Below are 20,385 nucleotides of genomic sequence, written 5' to 3'. Positions count from 1 at the left end.
AAAAAACCAGTGAAGTAATTAAGCTAAAAAATTGAAATGCATGTAAAGAAAAGCCGATTAAAATAATTGATAAACATAAACACGATAAAGAGAGATTGCATATTTGAGCTCTCTCTTTCTCTCTCTCTCTCTCTATATATATATATATATATATATATATATATATATATAGAGAGAGAGAGAGAGAGAGAGAGAGAGAGAGCAGTTGAAGCACTAAGAGAATCTCTTCTCAATAAGGTCGAGTCAAGCAGAAGCCATAGAAAGATGCATTGATCAACAACAGAAGATTGTCACCATCAACAGTAAAATTGAGCTATTAGCACAACAATTTGATATTAAAATTCATAGCTAACCAAAATTAACCACTTAGATTAGTCATGCATGTGACATCAAGTCAATTAGAAGATACAACTGAGTTGATGGAATTCAATACACAGGCCAAGCTTAAAAATACTGGAGCATATGTGCAACCATTTATCATGACCTTTGTCTTGCTCTCTTTAGCCTGTCAACCACCTTGATAAACTAAATCAGTTAATGATTTAAAATGCATCAGAATGGAGCAAAAAACTGGATCTTAAGATTGAAAATCAAGTATTGTTTTATACAGACCGGTTCAGATTTACAACATTCAACATGAATATATATGCACAATTTTTTTTCTTTTTCTTTTTTTACATCAAAAGTGTAATCAACATCACGACATCTTCAAGGCTGACAACATCGGCTGTACAATTTTAAATTATGAACAGACACCTTTTAAGGGTTATTTAGGATATACTCTATTAAAAAAACATATGCTACAATCCTCAGTTACATTAAAAAAAGGAAAAGGTATTGCCACAAAGAGTACTTATTCCATTCCCCAGTTCAATTCATCTAAAAAATTTCAGCATAGAAAAAAAATTATACCACAAAAAGATTGCAAAATGATACCATAACCCTCTACATGAATGAGCACACACATATGAATGAACAACAACCAAGTATCAATCATTCCTCACGGTTTTAACTTCACAAAATACAGAAAAAAAAATGCAGCAAGGCAAAGCAAACACAAACCAGGATTACAAGAAAACTCAACCCTCTGGTCTGGGTTTGACAAAGTTGGCCGAACCCAGCCCAACAAGGGTAGGTTCCACACCTATGGCAACAAGGGAAGAAGAAGAAAAAGAAAAGAATGAAGAAGAAGAGAGAGAGATACCTTGCACTTTCAGCCGGAGGAAGAGAGGAGGTGTCGCCGTCCTACAAAAAAGAGGAGGCTAAGAGAAGGGAGAGGCATCATGGTCAGGAGAGAGAGAGAGAGAATTTTAAAAAGGGCTCATCGGGCCATAATTATGGTCTCTATAACGGTAACATAAATGTCACAGTTATAAAGTACCTATAAGTATACCATATAATGGCGACACGAGAATATCATAGTTGTTGATCTATAATAGGTATATCGCTAGCGATGATATACAAGGTTGTCGTTACAAAGTAAAACCTATAACGATGATATATATCAGCGTTATTGATCTTTAATGGCCAGATTATTGACCATTAAATATTATCGTTAAAGTATTTTAACGGGGCCAGATAATGTCACCATTAAAGACATATCTTTAACGACGTTATATTTATGTCGCCGCTAGTACCTAGCAAGTAGCGGGAACAAAAAACACACCGTTATTGCAGCACTCTGTAGCGGCGACTTTTGTTGTTGCCGTTAAAAAGTCCCCTTTATTGGCCCTCATCCTTGTAGTGCAAGCAGTGGATTTAAATAAACTTAAGTGAATGTGGATAAAAAGACCGAGCAATGGGATCTTGGCCTACAAATTAGACCAAATGAAACGATTCAACATGTTTTTTTTTTAAATATTTTGTCTTTGCCTTGATATGTATCTCCATGTCTAAGATATACTGGTGGCTCTAATTATGATATATCCTTGATCTTTTAGAGTGTGGAACTGTGGATATATCTGAGTAGAATATTTTACTACAAACTTAATTGCAACCTTGATTCAAAGATTATGCCATGGACATCTAGTGGATATGAGTTTGCATCTAGCTATTGGATCAATTTCATATGCTTTAGATCCATCTAGAATTTTAACAACCAAGAGGTGCAACCAAGACCAAATCCAAAATGACCCAGTTTAAGCTGAACTAACTAAGATGGATCTACAAAGACCCAGATAGTAGTGATACCCAGCCTCACATTTTCTCTGGTCGATTGAAGTCATTCTTTTTGGATCTCTCAACCCTCAAATTCCATCAATTGAAACAATTTAGGAGGATTTTTCCTTCATTATTTACTAGAAGAGGTCCATCAAGGACGGTGATGGAATTTTTACCTGAGCGAGTCAACCCAGTGACTAGGCTGACCCGGCCCAACTCGCTCTTTTACTGAGTCAACCCAATCAATGACCCAGGAACTCACAGAACTCGGCTGTCATGGGCTGACTCGGCAATTATATATATATATATATATATATATATATATATATATATATATATATATATATATATATATATATATATATATATATATATAAGGACGGTTATACATATATCAATGAAATTAGACAATAAACATATTATATCATATTTATATAATATGTTTATTGTCTAATTTCATTGATATATGTATAACCGTCCTTTTATATATTTATATATATATATATATATAAATATATAAAAGGACGGTTATACATATATCAATGAAATTAGACAATAAACATATTATATAAATATGATATAATACATTTTATATACAATGTATATATATATATATATATTAATTAGTAATATATTATAAAATATGCATATTATGTACATATTTTATATATAATATAAAGTTGTCATGACCCGGCCAAATGGTTGTAAATTCTGGGTGAGATTGCTAATCTCACCCAGCGTTCTACAGGATCCGCTCTCATTTTATAGGAGTAAACAGTGAGTCTGAGTCACATCATGTTTGGTGAGAAATCAAAGAACTAGAATTGGTTGATGAACTTGATCATCGCCTGGGTTCACCTTAGCAAAAGTTTGCTACTAAATTTTCAAATCCTAGGTTTTGTTTATAGAATAGGCAAATTGAGAGAGAAATGATGAAAATCTGCAAGTGTGGATAGAAGGTAGCATATCGGCTCTTTCCCCATCTTTTTTTTTCTTACTTTTTTTTTTATCTTTGCATGAGAGACTAGTTGCTGCCGAAATAGGATTGGAGGCTGGATTTAGGCCTGTTTTTTCCGAGTTTGATCTTATATTACAAAGTATTCAAAACATTTTAAATTTATTATAAGTAAACATAATAAACATTTTGAGTACCAAAATACTTTCGTTTTAAATGTGATATATTGGAAATACCACCATATTTCAATTTATATTTTTTACTGAAATAAATGAGTGTTCAAAATTTTGAAAATTAAAGGCGTATTTGTCGCATGCTAGAATTTAATAGAAGTTTCTTATGGTGTGTCTTAAGAGATTAAATGGCCTTCCATGAGTAGAAAGAGGTATGTCTTTTTTACTCACCATTTGTATGAGATTAATATAACGTTAGTATGAGCCTCTCTCTCTCTCTCTCCTGGAGGCATCCCTAAGTGTTTGTTAAGGAGGAGTCCTTGGTACTCTATCTGATCTTGGGCTCGGTTTGTATTAGGCATAGCACGAGGTGGAGGTTGATCTGACGGACGTGGTTGCTTACCTCTTGGTGGTTTGTTTGGATGACGCGCAACAATACTCATTTTCATCAAATTCTGGTTAACATTTGCTCCCCCTCTGTACAGGAGCCTGTTTTGTTTGTCTGATCTTCTTTTTCTCTTCTGCTTTTTTTTATTTGTTTTGGCTTTTGCTCTTGTTCAGTTCATGGGTTCAACATTTTGTTGATCTTCGCGAGTGGTAATGTTGAATCTCTCTCTCTCTCTCTCTCTCCTATGTATGGGCCAGTCAACTAGGGGCAGACATCAGGGCCAGACCATACCAACCCAGATCCAGGCCCACTAAAAGCCTAACCAGACTGCTCCCGCCCATCCCAGCCCAGCCCGTCTTGGGCTGCCTGGGAAGTGGGAACACGGAAAAACCCATTGGGTACCCAGCCCAGTGTCCACCCCTCCATTCAATTCTCTCAACATGTCCAACCAAACAACCCTTCGTAGAATGCACATCACATAAAAGAATGTTCAACAAGAAAGCAATGTCAGAATTTCTAAAATAAGATACTGTAAATTTTAAAACCAAACGCACGAGGGCATGCACGGGCACAGAAAGAGTAGCAATTTATTACAAATATAATTGTATCAATGAGTTTCTCAGGTTACAACACTGATGATTGAAACCAGCAAATCAATTAATCACATTCACATCATCAGTCTCCTATGTCACCAACACACCCTTTTCTCTATGCACTCTGCAACTATAAAACCTTTATTTTCACCGTAATCACATGCTTGGTTTGAGGTTAAGGCGAGTTGCCAACTTCTGACCCAGAGACTTGTCACACTGCACGGTGCAATAAAGAACCATCATCACTATCATCAGCACCAATACTCTATCAAACTTAATTAAAACATAAAGTAAAGTACAAGCATGAAGAAAACTGACCTGAGACCAGTATGACAACCAAATGCTGCGTATTTCATGAGTCACTCTTGCATCAGACAAGGCTTCAACCCATCGACGAATAAATCTCTCTTGCCTACCCATAAACAGAGACTACCATGAGTTTCTGTGCACATAAAAATGTTAGCAAGAAAATATTTTGAATAGCATGAAAACTCTGACAAACCTATCTGGTGCAAATGATCGGTATCTCTCCCCTGGCTGCTTGAAATTGTTCTCCTTCTCAATACAACACTGTTTTGGAGTTCACAAAATTAGGTTTCAAAGAATGACATGTAAAAACAGAAGGATGTCCACCACCGGAAGACATTTCAAAAATGAGTATCATAAGAAATCTGTTTATTTTGAGATATACCTTTTCTCGCTTCCCACTGTGAATATAAGATGGAATGGGGTATTTCTCAGCATGGCGCACAGGATCAAACCTTGATGGGAAGTAATCCACCTGGAAAGGCATCAATTGTGGATAATTTAAACATGATGGTGTGCTACAGATAATTTAGGACAGAAAGAGCTGACGTTTAAGCAAAAACTCAGGTTATAGGACTCTGCTCAAGACTCAAAAATCTCAAATTGTGCTGAGACACTTGCAAGCTCAGATGGCTCTACCATAACCATTAAGGGCAGTGAATTAACACAAAGCATTGCCATGAACAACTGTAACTGAATCATGCATACAAACTTGCACGACTTGACAGCTGTGAACTGAACATTCTAGCCAGCACAATAACCTATAGACCTGACAGTTGAAGTCCCAAATGTTTTTATTTGGACTGCCTGATAGTCAGGCTTTGATAAATGAGCATACCTCTTCATCCCTGTGCATGAAATTCATAAATCCATCATAATGATTGCTGTGGTGTGCGCATTTCGGTGCATTTGCTGGAAGCATCAGATAATTTGGTCCAAGACGGTGCCTCTGAGTATCTGCATATGAGAAAACTCTTGTTTGGAGCAATTTGTCTTCTGAATAATGAATTCCGGGCACCACGATTGCAGGACAAAAGGCGAGTTGCTCATTCTCAGCAAAGAAATTATCAATGTTCTTGTTCAAGATCAGACGCCCGACTGGCTGAAGAGGTAAGATGTCCTCTGGCCAGGTCTTGGTAACATCCAACGGATCAAAATCAAATTTGTCAAAATCTTCAGGTGGGATGGTCTGGATGAAAAGCTTCCATTCTGGATAGTTTCCAGCTGCAATGGCATCGTAAAGATCCTTAGTAGCATGACTGTGATTGGTACCTCCAACCACCACAGCTTCCTCATCCAACAAGCACTTCACTCCACATGTGGGTTTCCAATGGAATTTCACGTAAGTTGCCCTTCCTGCCTTGTTAATCATTGTATAAGTATTCACACCAGATCCTTCCATATGTCGGTAATCGGCCGGGATACCAACATCATCAAACAGAAAAGTGAACATGTGCAAGCTCTCAGGATGGTGAGAAAAGAAGTCAAGGATCCTCCAGTTCTCTTGGATGTGAGTCTTTGGATTGGGCTTTAAGGAATGGACCATGTCAGGGAATTTGATTCCATCACGGATAAAGAAAACCGGGAAGTTATTCCCAACCATATCAAAATTACCCTGAAACCAATATGATGCGTCATATCAGCTAAAGCAGTACCATCACAATACAGAGAAAGGGTAAGAGAACTTTTAAAGGTATGGGAGAAAAACACAACACCATACAAAAAATCCTCCAAACATTGTGCATGTGTGAATGTGTGCCTGTTGGCACCCGAAAATAAAGAAGCATTAGTATTACACATGCAACAGTTGAAACATGTGCATAGTTAAGCACCACACAGATGCTCCTATGTGGTTGCGTATAAAATTAATAAGAAGCATTTCTTGTCATCATGAAACCTTGGAAAATCAACGGGACATGCCCAAGTAACATTTAAATGCTAGCTGTAACTACAAAATAAGGGAAAAGTGAACCAAGTAAACCATATTTTCACATCTGAAAGTATATCGGATCAAAGTTTGCCTTAGTTATTTATTTCCTATTTTTTCTTAAAATAAGAAATTTGCTAAATAAAAAAGGTTACTTCCACAATCTATCACAGAGAAACAAGCAAAACTATGAACATAAACATCTCTAAGCAGTAAGCACGTTTAATCAGACCAAAAGGCTCATACATCAAAAAAAGTGAACAACTGCAAATTTCATGGATCTTTGCAGAAATCTGGTTTCACAAATTATAAAAAACTAGCATCCATCTATATATGTGTGTATAGGATCAATAAGAAATGTATTACCCAATACTTTTCTAGACATACCTCCCTTGTGTAAAACTTCACAGCAAAACCCCTAGGGTCTCTAAGGGTCTCAGGGCTACCACGTTCATGAATCACAGTTGAAAACCGCAGAATAACAGGAGTTTGAACTCCTGGTGCCCGCAGAAAATCAGCACATGTGAGGTGGGAAATATCATGGGTGACCTCAAAGAAGCCCTTTGCACTAGCTCCCCTAGCATGAACAACACGCTCTGGTATTCTCTCCCTATCAAAATTAGCAAGTTTCTCAATCAAATGATAATCCTCAAGGAGAATTGGCCCTGCCACAAAAGAAATATGTCACATAAGAAGCTATGGAAGCATTCATCTTAAAACAAACCAAAAAACAAGAGAGAGAGAGAGTACAGAAATCCTAATTCTTGAGTTTCAATCAATAGGTTCATCAAATTGCAGAATTGAGAAATTTATCAAATAGATCCTATGTGCACTCACCATGTTAAAAAGGGGTGCGGATCAGGTCAGGGTTACTCCTGACGGAACATTCAGGGGTCCTTCCGATGCTGTTCATCCATGGTAAACATGGTAATGAACAGCTAAACAATGATGGTTTCTGCTTTTGTTTCAGCCGTCCATTCATTGGACCATAGATGCTGCTCATTGCGGACGTCAACAGCTTTGAAAATTTGTGCGGGGCCATTATGAAACATTTGCTATCAGGCCATGGTTGTTTGATGCCGTTCATGCCATAGATGAACAGCATCAGAGGGACCCCTGATGGTAAACCAACCTGATCCGAACTCGTCCATAAGTTGACACAATGCAGAACATCTAAAAGCTCAAAATTATGAAATGGTACGAAGGACTAAACAGCTTATCCCGTTGCCTTGCAAAACATACTAATTAATTTAAAAGAATAACACTTGAATCTTGATCACATATAATCTCAAAAAAGAAAGGTCATGCACTAAACAAAAAGACAAAGGAAAGAAAACCGAAACGAATAGAGCACACTATCATCTCCCCATAATGTGAAAGGGGAATAAACACCAACATTTTTGACAATTTTCTTCCATCTAAAAGGTTAAGTTGAATTTCAGCCACCAAGTTGTCAAGAAACCACAATACCGAAGCAACCAGCTAAACGATGACCATGTTCTTCTAATCCACAACGCAATCCATCCAAAATATCTAACGAAAAACATTCTCAAACTGCAAAATTAAATGGGGATTGGAGCTATAGCATCAAGAAACAACAATAGCTCATAAAACCATGCAATTTCAAACGATACCCATCAAAGAATATGAAGCAATTGGGCAAATCGATCGTAACCGTACTAATCTAATCGATCCAAAAAATAATCTCAAATAACACGATGAGCACCGATGTGAAAGCAAAGAACAAAACAAATAGGATACAAACAGATACCTCTCGGTCCGATGGTCAGAGAAGAGTTGTTGTTCCAAACTGGCGCACCAGAGTTGGTGGTGAAGTATGGTGAGTTGAAAGCACTCGAAGGACGATGCTGGTTCATAACAAAATACCCATAAACAACAAATCACGAAGAGAAAGAAAAGAAACTCAAAATAATCTAATTTCGATCGAGAACAACGAATGAAAAACAATTTGCTGTGAAATTCATGAGGGGAAATCATGATATCTAAAAGCCCAAAACTAAATTGAGATAAAATCTAACAATGCCATGGAGAAAGGATTGAAACTCATACCTTGTAAGGATCCATCTCTCTCTCTCTCTCTCTCTCTCTCTCTCTCTCTCTCTCTCTCTCTCTCTCTGCTGCACCAACTGGCCAAGGAAAGAGGAGTTTATATATACATATTCGGACTCGTTCTGATCATCAAATTCGGTACTAAAAGAAGGGGCACCACCAAAGTTTATCTTGTTTTATTAAGTTATCAAACTACCACCGAATCCAGTGGTCAAGAACGATCAAGAACCTCAACCAACTTCAAGAGCTAAAGCTCAATACCAACATGGGGACGCACGTTTGCTACAGTCGACAGTATGAGAATCCACCTATAGAATCTCGTAATTGCAAGTTGTTTTTTACTCAATCTGATGTTGGCAGATGTGTATGTATCTTATATATTGTTAATTTATCAGTGCTATTAAACATATAAAGAAAAAATCATATTCAAGCACTAAATCAGTGCATTACCTATAATCTTTAAGTATTATTGAAAATAGAAAAACATATGGGATAAAATCAATGCAATTACATGTTAACAAACTTCTTGTGATTCAATTTTTCAAACCTAAAAAAAATGAAGAAGATCAACCATGTGGATTTGGCAAATCACACTTTTAATTTTATACATTAAATCCCCCAAGTGTCTCTAGTTTTTCTTTTATCTTCTACATCGTTTGAAAGGTTAAATTAAAAAAAAAAAAAACTAAAAGAATACATGTAAAAAACTTGATTTTGAGTGAAGGGAGATTCTATTGAGAGGAAATAAGTTGCTATTTACTTTGCCATAGTTATGTACTCGGTCTAAGATCCCAACATGGGCAAGCTGGACGGGATATTTGAGGCATTTTCATCATGTTTGGGGGCATAGGAGACAACATGGTCATATCTAAAACGAGGGCTTTTATGTCATTTCACAAATGGACTCAGCCCTTTGGGATAATCTTCAAGATCTTTTGTTCTCTTTGTAGGGTTGGTTTACAAGTCTTCCCTCGCTTTATGATCTTTTTTCTGAGAAGTGATTTTGAGTGGGCAAAAATCCTCATGGATTCTTGGCCTCTTGTTTGCTATTTTGGGACTTTCTGTGAAACCTTGTCACCGCAACGTGTGGAAACTATTTCCTCTGACGTGGACCAATCTCATGATCACAAGTGGTCCATTGAGCTCTAGATAAAAGGAAAAAAACGGTCGAATTACCTAAGGGGAACTATTTCTAAGGCTCCTTGGCGTTCTTGGGAATGTGGCCACCATGCGCAGAGAGAGAGAGAGAGAGAGAGAGAGAGAGAGAGAGAGAGAGAGACCTTTTCTTTTGTTTTTGTTTACCACAAAAAAAAATAGTGACCATCGATTCATGATAATTTTATATATGATCACCATGCTTAAAGTGATTTCTCATAAACTAATTATTATTGTGAACGTTCCCAACCAAGAATATCGAGTCATTTTACTTCAAGGGGGCTTTTGTTGCAACCCCCACTTAAAGAAAGTCGATTTTCTTTGAAAAGAAGGCCGAAGAAGGAAAGTAGTTCCTCATGGGAAGAGATGTCAGGTGTGAACACATTCTGATAACAGGAGATGCCTTTTATGTTTATCATGTGGACCCAACCAAATTTCTTATAGAGATGTTTGTTCCACCTATATTAGGAGATAATCTTTCCTATGAAAAAACACTTTTTTCATAAAAAAAAAAAGAACATTAAACGTACGCCTCTTAAGAGACCAAGATCAATGGCACTGCCAAGTGACCTTTAATCCACTCCGCAAACTTCAAACAAGCCCCAGCCAAATCCCTAATGAAAAATGTAATACTTTTATTATTTTCAATTTTTTCATGACCCTTCATATGTGATCTACATATTAATTTAGTAGAGACTGACCTTTGGATCATGTTTTCAAACATTTTTGTCAGATTGTATGTAGGGTGGTTAAAAAATCAACAGCCTACAATATATCAACTTTTTAAACCTAAAAAACATATTTTTTATACTAAAAAGGGTTGATTCTTCCTATTTTTACCATATCAAGCTGAGGTTAGGTAGACCCCTACCAGTTATACAATTAGGGATGACAGTAGACCGAGAGACAAGGTCTCCACCATCACCTTATCTCAAAATCCTGACCTCCATCCCCACACAGGTTTGAATTTTAACCTCCACCCCGCCTCCATCTCCATTTCATGTCCTTCATCCCCCGGCCCAGGCGGGGCAAGGCAAAGTGAGGCCCCGTTTCCCCTCGGTCCATTGCCATCCCTAAAGGAGAACTGGGGACAGGATGGGGCAGGGATCGGGACAGGGACAAGGCGGGGCAGGAGAAAGCATAAATTCATCCCCACACAGGTTTTGATTTTAACCTCCATCCCCAGTCCAAACAGGGCGAGGCAAGACCTCCATTTCCCCCAAAGTCCACTGCTCCCTATTTACAATTATACCATTAAGTTTTGAACACACAAGGTGACGTACACTAGCTGCCAGAAAAGCGAGCCAACATGAGGTGGGCGCAGATCAGGTCACGCTGAACATGAGCGTTCTTGCTCATGCTGACATCGTGGCCGTCTGTTTGCATTTTGGATGAATGCCACGTGGTTTTGTTGACTTTTGAGCTTTTTAAAATGCAAATCGGACGGCCATGATGTCAGCACGGTACCATATCCATGAGGGATAGGCTTATTCAGGAATTACCAGGAACTACCGTTATATGCTAAGTGTGGAAAATGAAGCTAGATTTGCGTAAGAGAGACGAGTGCGATACAAATTATACCGGTGTTGCCCACATATTTAGCTCTTCAACTTGCGTAGAAGATTTAAATGATTTTAATTGAAATAACTTCTATACAAAGTATCATTAAGCCATTGGATAAAATTAGGCACAACAAACAAAATCCTTAGCATAACTACAATATAAAAATGCTCAATTTGCATAGCGAAGTAGAGGATTTTAATTGAAATAACTCCAAAATCTTAAGTGATTGGATAAAACCAATCACGACAAACAAAATCCTTAACACAACCGCAATATAAAAATGCGGCTAAAGGATAAACTCAAACTAAATAAGAGGGGCGCCTCTCAAGTTCCACATATATAGAGTGTGGTGTGGATCTTCCTCTGGCTAGAAACGGAACAAGGTCTTATGCTGTCACTGCAATCCGGCCAGCAACCTGATCAAGATCACGCTGCCCACTAGATGTAATGCGCCTTCCCCTGCGCAAGCAGCATCAAGAGAAATGATCAAAGTTAGAAACTAGGATTACACAGAGAGATTATTAGGCCCTCAAATGAGGGATGAACAAGTTACAGTTTCCAGGTTCTAACCCCTTGGGATTCATCTCAATTATGTTCATCTGCTCCAACTGCTGCAGGATGTGACGAGCGATGGAGCCACTGCTCTTGCAGAAATGTGGAGGGCGGGATCCATTCCTCTTCCTTCCACCATAAATCTTTTGGAATCCACCAACACCAATTCCCTGCCTCAGGTAGATTTTTCTTGCTATCGATGCTGATGAAAGCCCCAAGCATCCAAGCAACACCAAAATTAAGATAAGCTACTATAGAGAAACCAGAATGGTACTACATAAGGTTTTCACAATTCCAGCCAGGATCACCCAACAGCGAAAGCAGAGGTAGCCAATAACAACTACCATCCCAGTTCAGCAGCTGTCGTGGGATGAGAGAGAGAGTGAGAGAGAGAAAGAGCATACCAGCTCTTACATAATACCAATCAGGATCATATGGAGCAAGCTCCTTGAATGTAGCAGTCTTGACAATGTCTGTCCAATGAGGCAGCTCCATCTGAAAAAATGTAAACAGAATACCCAAAATTTTACCATTTTTGCAATGCAGAATCTAGTCAATTGTATTGTACATGAGTGCAAGACTAGTTTAAAATCTGTTCCAACATCAACCTAGAAACATTTTCTTATTGGCTTAGAAGAGCCTCATGAATATCCGAAACATAAGGGACACAACAATAAGAAAAGAAACAACAAAATGAAATGCACCAAATACCAGATCCTAGAGTTATAACATTTGAAAACGAAATTCAATAGTTGGTCACTCATGGCAAATAGGGATGCAAACAGGTTGGACTCAGGAAGGAACTTTTGCAAATTTTGGCTGTTCCAAATCTGATCCAATGTGACTCCCCAATGTATTTTGTGACCGGATATCCGAACCGTTTGCATACCTAATGGTAAATCATCCAGCAGGAATCCATCTGTTGCTAAGAACACTTTCACGTTCTTATTGAGAGGTTGATTCTAACAATAATAGAATAGAAAGACAGGACACATGTAGATATGATGCAGCAAAGGAAGGCCAGACACTTTTAATTCCATAATCCACCAAATATTAAGACCATAGATTCAAGGTTCTCAAGAATCTCAACAAATTCATTATATAAAATTGTAACGAAGACAATGAGATGTATCTGCATCTCATGCAGGACCAGTTTTTCTGCTGCTTTAGAGACAAGATTACCAGACTGGCACTAATATGAATTGGGTCTTTACCTGAAAACAATTATATCAGGCGTTCACTAACTCCGAACTATAAAATAGAAACAGGTGATATACAGATCAAATGTGATAGTTGGACTGGTATCGTTAACTAAAGATTCTCAGTCCAAATCCATTGACAGGAATAGATAATTTATTAATATGACTACAAAGTATGTCTTCATATACAATACCGGTGCATGGCATCATGTTATTAATAAAATACACTTTTGTGTACCATCTAAACATCCATTCTGCTGATTGTATCACCAAGCTCAATTAAAATCAGTCTCAAACCTTTTACAACTTTTTACATTTCACTCAGTTGGACTAAACTAGGCCAACAACAAGATATTAGAGCCTTATCCAGTCTAAGCAAAAAAACAAAGTCATTTGAAGAATAAGGCCAGAGAAATCACTACAATTGTTGCAAAATATCAGTTGGTGCTTCAGGTAAGCAGCTCCTACTAGATATATGAGAAATTAAGAACATGGTTAATTTGATCACAAAACAAGGCGCCCTTTGGAAGGCTTAACTGAAAAGATATAATTTTTGAGAATTAAACAAAGGGTAGAGAAGAAATTCCTTTTACTATAAAAAAGGACACCTCAAAAGTAACGAATAAAAATAGAAATATGAGACAACATGCTATGTATCACAAGGTGAGATAAAATGCCCATACTGCAAAAATGTGGAATAGAAGCACCATCATATGCCTTGATCCCATTGGATCTTGATCATGTTCCATGGCATCTAATTCAAATGATGGACAGTATACTGAGCAACTGGGCATTTCATTAAGGTACATTTATTGCTTTAATTATTTAATTAAACAATAGAAATAATGTCAGGACAAGCAAATGGGTTAAAACTTTGAAATTCACGGCAAACCAAAAAAGTATAGGTCCATTAAGCTCCTCAGATGGTTATTTGAAAAAAAAAACTCAAGCACCATGCAATACAATACAGCAATCTAGTGTGTGCACATGCTAATAAAAACCATTCATTATAAATGAAATGCAAACGGCACTCATTTCAACACTTCTATGCAAAATTGCATAGACAAACTCATTCATATTCCAATAATCTCAATACTTCCACATACAAATGATAAGACATAAGAACGAATAACAATCATGAAAAAGTATCTTAACCGATAAAACAAGAGAAACATGAAAGAAAATTCAGCAAACAAGAAAGAGTATCCATATTTTTCAAAACATAGAAAAACAGGAACTCTAGATATCCCCCTACAAATCAAACTAAAAAAATTCACCAAATCAGGGCCATCTCGAATAGAAAATTGAAAGGGAAATTTGAGAAAGATGACCAAAAATGCATCAACAACTAGAAGAAAAAAAAAAACTGAGATTGTCCAAGAACAAAAGGAAAACACGTAACCTGGATTATCCAAGAAAAAACGAAAGGGAAAAGAGGAAACTGAGAGAGAGAGAGAAAACAAAAGGGGAAAGAGCAAAATGATTGAGAGGGGGGGGGGGGGGGGGGGAGAATAGCATCAACGATTGAGAGAGAAGGGGGGAAAGAGCACACCTGACCTCCGAGAGAGGGAGAACAAGCGGGCATAGCGATGGCAGTGGTGGCGACGTCGGCGAAGGAGGAGCGTGAAGGTTCAACCCTATGTCACATGGGTGCGGGTGCGGAACTTTCAAAAACCTTTGGTGCGGGAGTGCGGCAAATATATATATATATATATATATATATATTTGTCTCCTTCTTCTCCCCTTATTCTCTTCTCTTCTTCTTTGTCTCCATCTTCTGTTTGCCGAAGGGCCGGCAAGAGGCTGACGGCTCCCTGCCGTGCCCTCCACCTTTCTCTCTGCATTCGTTGGAAAGCCGACGGCCCCCTACCGCATCCTTCCCCTCTCTCTCTCTCTCTTTGCGTTCGCCGGAAGAAAAGTCAGGAGCATTTTTTTGTCCAAAAATTGGACACAAATGACCCTGGGTGCATTGACCGCACCCAGGGTCCCGTTGACCGCACCGAGTGCTGCACCCACATCGCGTTGATGCGGGTGCGGCACCCAGTTTGCCGAGTCCTTGTGACATAGGTTCAACCGTGACACCAGGTGCAGTGGTGGCAACAATGGCGAAGCGTGAAGAGCAAGCGGGAGAGGAACGGCGTGAAGAGCGAGTAGGAGAGGAGAGGAGAGGGAGAGGGAGAGCGAGCGGGCGAAGGAGGAGCGACAAGGGAAAACCAGCTTGAAAAGGGGAGTAAATTCCCTTTTTACTAGCCTAATTAGTTAAAAGTGCATGAAAATCCCTAATTGTTGGTCAAATGGGGGCTTTGACCCTCATTTGACCAAAAAATTTGAGGCTTATACGCCTCGGCTTGAGGCACACCTCGCCCCGAGGTGTGTGCCTCAATGCGTATGAGGTGCACGCCTCGGGGCTTTTGCGCTTTATATATGCGCCTCAAGACATAAATCCCCTCGCCTTGAGGCGAGGCATGCTTTTTGTGCCTTGAGGTGCATTTTTAGTAACACTGGCGTGTGTGTTACTTTGCTTTTAAGATTTTTCTGTGAAACATTGAAAGCATGTACAATTAATTTTAATTGATTATGTTTTTTTATATATGTGTGTTAGTTTGTTTCTGATGAATTTTTCTATAAAATCCTGAAAGCATGTTTATATATATTGTGTACAATTATGTATATGTATATTAATATATTTTGTGAAAGCATGTGTAATTTTGTACTTGTGTAATGAAAACATCTTATCAGTAAAATAAGTAAACAAAATTTTATATACATTTTGTGTACTTTTTTATATTTTAATTGAGGTACCGACTAGTCCGACTAGTCCGACTAGTCCTCGACTAGTCCGACTAGTCCTCGACTAGTCTTTTTAGGAGTATACCGACTAGGCACTGCCTAGCGCTTTTGACTACACAGTGAATGAGTCATTGTTTGAAAACCCAATCCCATTCAGCTTCCTTCAATATTCGATTGCACAGACCTAATTCCTTGTATTTACAAGTTAGGGAAAGGAAAACACATCGCAAAGAAGACAATTCAACTTTTATAATTCAATAATGGAAAAACAATTCCATTTATAACACTAATTTAAAGTTCATTGTATTTATTAATGAAAAAAGTGTCGAAGAAGGCTCCTTTCTGGGGCTAGTTAGTACATGACAATCTCCAAAGGTATCAGCAAGCAAGCAAATGCTTCACGCATAGTCGATATGAATGTCACTTATCAAGGGAAAAATGTCATCAATCATCCCAAGAAACTAAACTTTTGACAGCAATGTTGTGAAAGAGTTGAGGCGAAGCGAGGCGCTCCACCAAAAACTGAGGTGAGGCATAAGCCTCGAGGTTTGCCTCAAATTTTTTTTAAACTTAAAAAAAAAACTATAAAAAATATCTAAAATTACAAATATATAAAAAAATGCTTCTTCTTCTTCTTATTATAATTATAATTATAATTATAATTATAATTAAATTATTATTATTAGTATTAGTATTAGTATTAGTATTAGTATTAGTATTAGTATTAGTATTAGTATTAGTATCACACCTTAGGCTGGTGCATTGAGGGGCAGAGGGCCTCACCTCAAGGCGAGGCATGCCTTTTGTACCTTGAGGGTGCTTTTAACAACACTGCTTGACAGACATAATACCGTAGGAGTACCAATCAGCAATATGCTCTTATCAACAATCCACATCTGGTCAAAGAATCGAAATACTATGGCATGTCATTGGGCCTCCACTAAAATAACAGGGCAAGACTACATCCAGTCTAAATTGCACTAAAATGCCAAGATTCCTTCAGTAAGTATGTTCAACCTGTCTAATATGATCAAAGTGCGTAAGGAAAAAACAAAAAAAAAAAGCCGTAGATAACTCCAACTATTCATTCCGCAAACCATGTCGTTGGCTCCATTTACCAACATAAACTCACCCGCTGAATGCCTGACCTGGCCAAACATGACTCTCCATCAGTGACAGAAGTATGGTCGACGTGCTTGACATAATCAAAGTGCAAAAGACACAAAACTCCTGTAGGGGATCGAACCATTCATTCAACAAGCTCCAACTGCTGTCACCACACAACCATTTTATACTGATTGCTTCAAAAGTCTCGATTTTTGTTTCAGTTCCAAATCCAATGAACTGGTTGAGAGTAGACCTATTGGATCAAACCTGCTAGCCAAAGACTAATTTTCATCTGATTGGACTGCCTGGCCAAGCGAGAATGAAATCTCCCAGGAAATAAACGGTAGGATAAAAGGCGTTTTTGACTTCTAATAAAAGCAGCCAATTCGGCAACAATGATGTCGATGCCTGCTATCACATCAACGCATCCAACCAATGCGATATGTAAGATGCCTCACCGATCCTCTAACCGCACGACACCGTTCAATCAAAGCACACGCATACTAAAACGACAATAAGAACAAGGAATCAAGGAAACAGACACAAATGGGTGAAGGAGGGGAAACCTTGCCGGAGCGTTTGAGATGAGAGGAGTAAGATCTGACGAATTCGTGGGGAGAGACGTCCTTCACCGTCCTTGCGGCCGCCATGCCTGCTGCTGCTGCTGCTCGGCCCCTCTTCCTCCTCACAAGAACCCTAGCGATTACGCTCTCTTTTCGTTCTCTTTATGAACCCCTCCAAAAAATAGGCATGGATGGCTCGCGGATCAGCTCCCACAGAATTATGGGTCGGATCTGGGTCTATCCTTATTCCTGGACTAGCCGACCAACGAATCAGGGACCGATTTGATCCTCCAATATTATGTTCCTAAAACATCCCCAACAGAACGCCGCAATACGCCCTAGATAGAGGGTTATTCCTGTAATTTACTTTCTACAGCGATATAAGGGTGTTGGGGTTTTCCCTTCTCCTTCTCATCATCCTCAGTGGTGCTTCCTTTACAAGTCTCTCTCTCTCTTTCAAAACTGTAGAAGAGCATGGAAGAGAATCTGTCAAGTGATGAAGAAAATACTGCAACAATATGATCAGACATGATTCGCTTCGTATTTAAGTCTGATGGCATCTTCTTCTCTCTTCTCCGTTTCTCTTGTTTTCTGTTCTTAGAGTTTGGGGGCTTTGGTTTCGAACCTGCAACGTCCCAACACAAGGAGACTTGCACTTGCTGCTCCTATCAGGCAAGCAGAGCCCTCCCCACTCCAAAAAAAAAGTATCACTTTTGCTAGAGCATTGAACTCATCATTTATCATTGAGTGGCCATTAAGTCAGAAGAAGCACTTTAAGGTCTACTGTAAATATGTTTCACTCAAAGAGAGTGTCTGAGTGATCATATAATATTTTCCAATAGATAAGGGTTGGTATATCTTGAACTGGAATCTTGGTTTAGGCTCTGATTAGGAACTGGTAGTTGGGGGTGGTAGCTTATGCATTTGGTAAAAACATGATTATACTGCTTTGGTGGTCGATGTCTAAAAAGTGAAAGATTGGATGGAAGTTTATGCATTAGTTTGGGGCTCACCCTTTTGTATTTCACCAAATTCAGGGTTTGGCAATTTGCCACTTTTTACTTTCATAAACTCCTTCAGTAACTGCCAATTTCCAAACCGGACCTTAAATCAACCATAAAAAATCTCATTTGATGAATTTCCAGTGGAAATCAAATGAGGTAGCAAAAGTAGAGGGATTACAACCAACAGGTCTCTGGTTTTTGCTAGGAGCTGTTAGTGCACGTCACATTGAGTGACGTTGCACTGTCAAAACCCAATGGTACATTGTATAACAGGTGGGGGGACTGCCTATCCCTAGTTTGGCCATAAAAAAAAAAATAGTGCCTACAAGCTCTTGTAGGGGTGATTTGTGAGGGTCACAAGTTTAAAACCCATAGAGAGTGTTCTTTACTGTAAGGTCAAAGTTGGATGTACTCCTTGGTGAATAGGAGGAACCTCAAGGTTTTACTAAACAGAGGTATGCCAAAGGTGCAGCAATGAGGGGGTTTTCCCTTGGCCTATGAAAAAAATGTTTTACATTGAACATTTTTTTTCCAATGTTTATTCACAATGAATGATCATTGCAAACTCATTTTTCATCTACAAGTTGTCTCTTGTTCCTCATTCAGCCCAACACGATTGGTTGATTAATCATATGCTGCAATACATAAGAAAATCAACGAGTGGATTGAAAGGCTAGCTCTACCACACCCAGATGCATAGGTATCTAATGTATTGCACAGAAAATGTATAAATTAAGGCCAAGAGTTTTGACATCGGCTACGAGAAAATTGACTTTCGTATGAAAAGCTTTCAAAAAAGGGAAGAATAATAGCATAGGAAAAGCTACGAAAGCAAAGCACATGTGAACGCTGATATCATAGCCAATGTGAACTTTGAGGCTAGTGATGCAACCCACAGTGAATGCATGCAAGCATGGGATAGCCGGTTGTATCAGTCAGCGCTGCCATGCAAGCACAACAACAACGGAAGGCCGCACTTGCCAGCATGGGTTATTGTTGCTTGTACAAAATACGCTGCCAGCAAAGCCTGCCACTTCAGGTAAGTAGTCAGCAGTGACACTCAACCAATCAATTGTGCGGTTGTGAATGCGCTACATTAGAATGTCTAGATTCATTGTATATGCGCCTTTGGGAGTCACTTCAACAAATCAGGTTCAATGTATGTGCGCCCTTGAGTTGTTGGGACCACTTGTGGCAGTTAGAAAACTGTTGTGGTTTCTTTGACTGGTTTTTGGTTTTGCTCAGCCTATAAATAAGGCTAATATCCATCGAATTATATCTTTTGAAAATTTTAAATGAGAATTGGACTTCGGTCTTTGGAAGAGAGAAATCTCTTGGTGCCTTGTGCATTCGGTTCCCTCAACCAGGGAAATTCGAGATTGATGACTGAGTTAGAATTCGGCCTTGATCCAATGCTTCGAGCCTAGATTAAGTTCATCGCATATCCGACGACTTGCAGACTGTCTTTTACAACACATTGCAGTGAAGATGTCAAGAGCGCAACACTCATTCCTAACAATCGGTGAGTGCTTGACTTCTCACAATTTAATTCCAATTTGATTCGGCAAGAGCATTCATTACTTGCTCTTATTCTTGTGTCGCGCCTATCCGGATGAACGACTTTGACGGTCGTACTCGAGGAGCACTTCTGCCGCAACAGAAGACCTTTTATAATCAATTCCAGGCGTAGGGAGGCTTTTAGATCAGAGTTCGCCTACCGCCAAGAGCAATGAAGGTTGATCGCCTTTGAACCTGTGCAGCAACAGTGGAGGTTTTCCACAGGCCCAGGAGCGTGTTGATCCTTTGCTTTTGATGCCATCTGCTTGTGCGTTCGAGCAACTGTGCCACGACAGTAGTTGCAGACTCAGTTGAGCAGCCTA

The 20,385-nt window shown here is 38.8% G+C and overlaps 2 protein-coding genes and 1 non-coding gene across 3 annotated transcripts; 1 reads left to right on the top strand and 2 right to left on the bottom strand.

The window, feature by feature from the left end:
- Positions 1–4,243: 4,243 nt before the first annotated feature.
- LOC149818023 (catalase isozyme 1) lies at positions 4,244–8,702 on the bottom strand. Its single transcript, XM_089985072.1, has 8 exons — positions 8,573–8,702; positions 8,274–8,370; positions 6,890–7,167; positions 5,414–6,190; positions 4,961–5,050; positions 4,772–4,839; positions 4,588–4,681; positions 4,244–4,485 (listed from the first exon to the last, which is right to left on the bottom strand). Exons 1-8 carry the CDS (start codon positions 8,585–8,587, stop codon positions 4,426–4,428), a joined length of 1,479 nt encoding a protein of 492 aa, XP_089841198.1. The 5' UTR covers positions 8,588–8,702; the 3' UTR covers positions 4,244–4,425.
- A 2,760-nt stretch (positions 8,703–11,462) lies between these two features.
- Positions 11,463–17,634, bottom strand: LOC149818022 (small ribosomal subunit protein eS19-like). Its single transcript, XM_089985071.1, has 4 exons — positions 17,505–17,634; positions 12,247–12,337; positions 11,861–12,044; positions 11,463–11,749 (listed from the first exon to the last, which is right to left on the bottom strand). Exons 1-4 carry the CDS (start codon positions 17,586–17,588, stop codon positions 11,677–11,679), a joined length of 432 nt encoding a protein of 143 aa, XP_089841197.1. The 5' UTR covers positions 17,589–17,634; the 3' UTR covers positions 11,463–11,676.
- A 354-nt stretch (positions 17,635–17,988) lies between these two features.
- Positions 17,989–18,060, top strand: LOC149818021 (small nucleolar RNA Z199). The gene has a single exon (XR_016427496.1). It is a non-coding gene; the product is annotated as a small nucleolar RNA Z199 (small nucleolar RNA).
- The last annotated feature ends 2,325 nt before the right edge of the window (positions 18,061–20,385 follow it).

Source organism: Nuphar pumila, chromosome 13, assembly GCF_984573655.1.
Source record: "Nuphar pumila chromosome 13, dmNupPumi1.hap1.1, whole genome shotgun sequence".
In the NCBI taxonomy this organism is placed as follows: domain Eukaryota; kingdom Viridiplantae; phylum Streptophyta; class Magnoliopsida; order Nymphaeales; family Nymphaeaceae; genus Nuphar; species Nuphar pumila.
Note: the sequence above shows the minus strand (reverse complement) of the source record. Positions and strands in the feature narration are given on the sequence as shown.